This window comes from Dryas octopetala, chromosome 1 (assembly GCF_963921425.1).
Source record: "Dryas octopetala chromosome 1, drDryOcto1.1, whole genome shotgun sequence".
Classification (NCBI taxonomy): Eukaryota; Viridiplantae; Streptophyta; class Magnoliopsida; order Rosales; family Rosaceae; genus Dryas; species Dryas octopetala.
Window position 1 is genome coordinate 19497355 of NC_141366.1, and position 2669 is coordinate 19500023.

General features: G+C 35.1%; 1 protein-coding gene across 1 annotated transcript; it reads left to right on the forward strand.

Moving 5' to 3' along the window:
* The first annotated feature begins 256 nt into the window (after nucleotides 1-256).
* LOC147298913 (Late embryogenesis abundant (LEA) hydroxyproline-rich glycoprotein family) lies at nucleotides 257-1211 on the forward strand. The gene has a single exon (XM_086229503.1). It carries the CDS (start codon nucleotides 330-332, stop codon nucleotides 924-926), a length of 597 nt encoding a protein of 198 aa, XP_086085629.1. The 5' UTR covers nucleotides 257-329; the 3' UTR covers nucleotides 927-1211.
* The last annotated feature ends 1458 nt before the right edge of the window (nucleotides 1212-2669 follow it).

Below are 2669 nucleotides of genomic sequence, written 5' to 3' on the forward strand. Positions count from 1 at the left end.
TTTGCTTCAAACTGTCACAATCATACACAAATATTATATATTTCTGAATCTTACAACACCCAGAGTTGAAGAAAAGAACAAAATGGGAACCTCAGTCCCTTAACTAGAGCCCAAGATGTCTTGAGTTTCATGCACGAAATGAAAAGAGAAAAGTGCCATGGTGACAGAGAAAAAGGCAGGTTAAAGAATGTTTGCAATGGACATAGACCCCCCAAGCATTCTCTTATATCAGTCCTCACTTGAATAGGTGCACCAACAAGCCTTAACCCACAAATTAGCTTCTCAAATTAAACCAAAATTCATCGCAACAAAACCATTAAGTCCTCACAATGCCTACTGCAGCACAGTCCCAACAAGCAGCCCCAAAATCAAATTCAAAACCAATCAGACTCATTGCCATAGTGTTGCTAGCTCTGATTGTCCTTGTGGGTCTGGTGGTGCTCATCACCTGGCTAGTCATCAAGCCCAAACGCCTCATCTACACCATTGAAGATGGTGCAATCAAAAACTTCAACCTAACCAATAACCACCTCTCTGGCACATTTGACTTTGTCATCAGATCCTACAACCCCCACAAGAGGGTCTCCATATACTATGACTCCATGGAAGCCACAGTCAACTACCATGACCAGACTCTGGCCTTTTCTAGGGTTGAGCCCTTCTTCCAGCGCCACCGAAACGTGACCCGGTTCCAACTCGAGTTCACAGCTCACTCCACTGCACTCTCAAGCTCTGTGTCAAAGGATATGCTGCTGGAGAAATACTCAGGCAAAGTTCAACTGGATGTTTGGCTGAAAGCAAGGATTAGGTTCAAGGTGGGAGCTTGGAAGTCACGCCACCGCACTCTAAGGGTTTCATGCTCCCCTGTGTTGGAGTTTAACAGGCCCAAGAATCTGAAGAGGACTTACTGCTATGCAGAACTTTGAGCAAACATGATATCTGCATCATATGTGTATGTAATTTTTTTCTCAATTTGTTTGGAGTTTGATTTTTATTTTGTTACAAAACCATTTGTTTTAGTCACACTAGTACTAATGCTTCAAACATTTTTCTAATTTTTTTTTCTTCTTCATATTCCTGAACCATATATGTGTGTGGTCATTGTTCTGTATTGATTTGTGTTGAACTTGTAAGTTTTCAACTTTTCATGTAAGATCGTGTTTGTGATATTTATGTCATTTATTTGTTTGCAACCAACCCATATGGGTTGAGCAAACTTGGACGTCAGTTCTTTGTGGATTTTTTACTTAAAAATTGTCGATACCAAAAAATTATTGACAAACGGTTAACAAAAAAAATAAAATACATTACGGTATATCAATTATATATAATAAATTTTTTAGAAAAAAAAAAAAAGAGAGACTGATTTAATATGATTCACCTAATTTTTGGGTTAGATACTTAGATCCACGGAAGATAGTCTCGAAATATCAGACTATGTAGAAAGGTTACAATTTTGGACCAATGTAGTTAAATTTTTTTGGGCCAATGTACTAAATTATGGGCTTTAGTACGATATAGAAAATCTGTGGGCTTGGGCCATTCTGTATATGTAATTTGCTTGCTTTTGGTCGGTTACGTTTCTTGCTTTGCTTACCAGTGTCCAATTTCTTGGCACTTGGACTACAAAATTCCAACAGTTTAAAATTAAAGACCCTGCAATCCTGCAATAATTGCATTGATGGTGTCACTGTTGCACCTAATTCTGTATTCTGTATCAAGTTTCTGAAAGAGTTTCAACAAGTCACCATAAAAGGGAACTGGCTTTTATCCTAATTAAAGACTCTTTAAATGATCTATTTGGATGAATATAAAAGTCTACCAAGAAATTAAATATCTCCCAGATCTGTGGACAATGATGTCAATGAATCTAGATTAAATTTTTTTAGTTAGTTATGAGTTGACAATGAATGTGGAGGCAAAAGACTTTATAAATTATTATACAAGGCGTTACACTCTTAATGTGAGATTTTTTTCTCAATAAAAAACACGCAATATAATGTAATGTACTAGATCGATGTGACCAGGCTACATCCACCAGGTCGTTTTTTGGAATTTCACTATCAACAAATGGAGATTACAATACTAGAGGCATACTAGCTAGCCCAAAAGGATAGAGAGATATGAGAGAGATCTTTATATAAAAAGTCCAAAGCTCATTATAATAGGTGAGAGAGCCTACTCATTGAATAAAACCCAACTAAAGCTCAATATACAAGATAGTTTTTTTTTTTTTTTTTTTTTTTTTTTTTTTTTTTTTTTTTTTTTTTTTTTTTTAAGAATTTTAGGAAATTTGAATTTGGGACCTCTCTAACATTGTAGAGAAAAAATACCACTAAACCACAAGATAGTTGATATACAAATTAACCACGGGTTTAATGAATATTAATTAAATTTGTATCAAATTGAAGTATTGTATTTTCGTTTTTATGCATTAGAGGAAGGAGGTATGAGGAGGAAACATTTAAACTCTTTTCATGAGTGTGGGATAAACTCTAATATTGAAACTACAAGTCCTCACATATCTTTAAATATGCTATAAGTAACGCATAAACATATTTCAAGAAAGCTTCATCTGCGAGAGATCATTAACTAATGTTTGGCCTTTTTTTTTGTTTTTTATAGCCGTCCTCTTTTCTTTTTTGGGGCTTAAAGTCATACATTTTTTT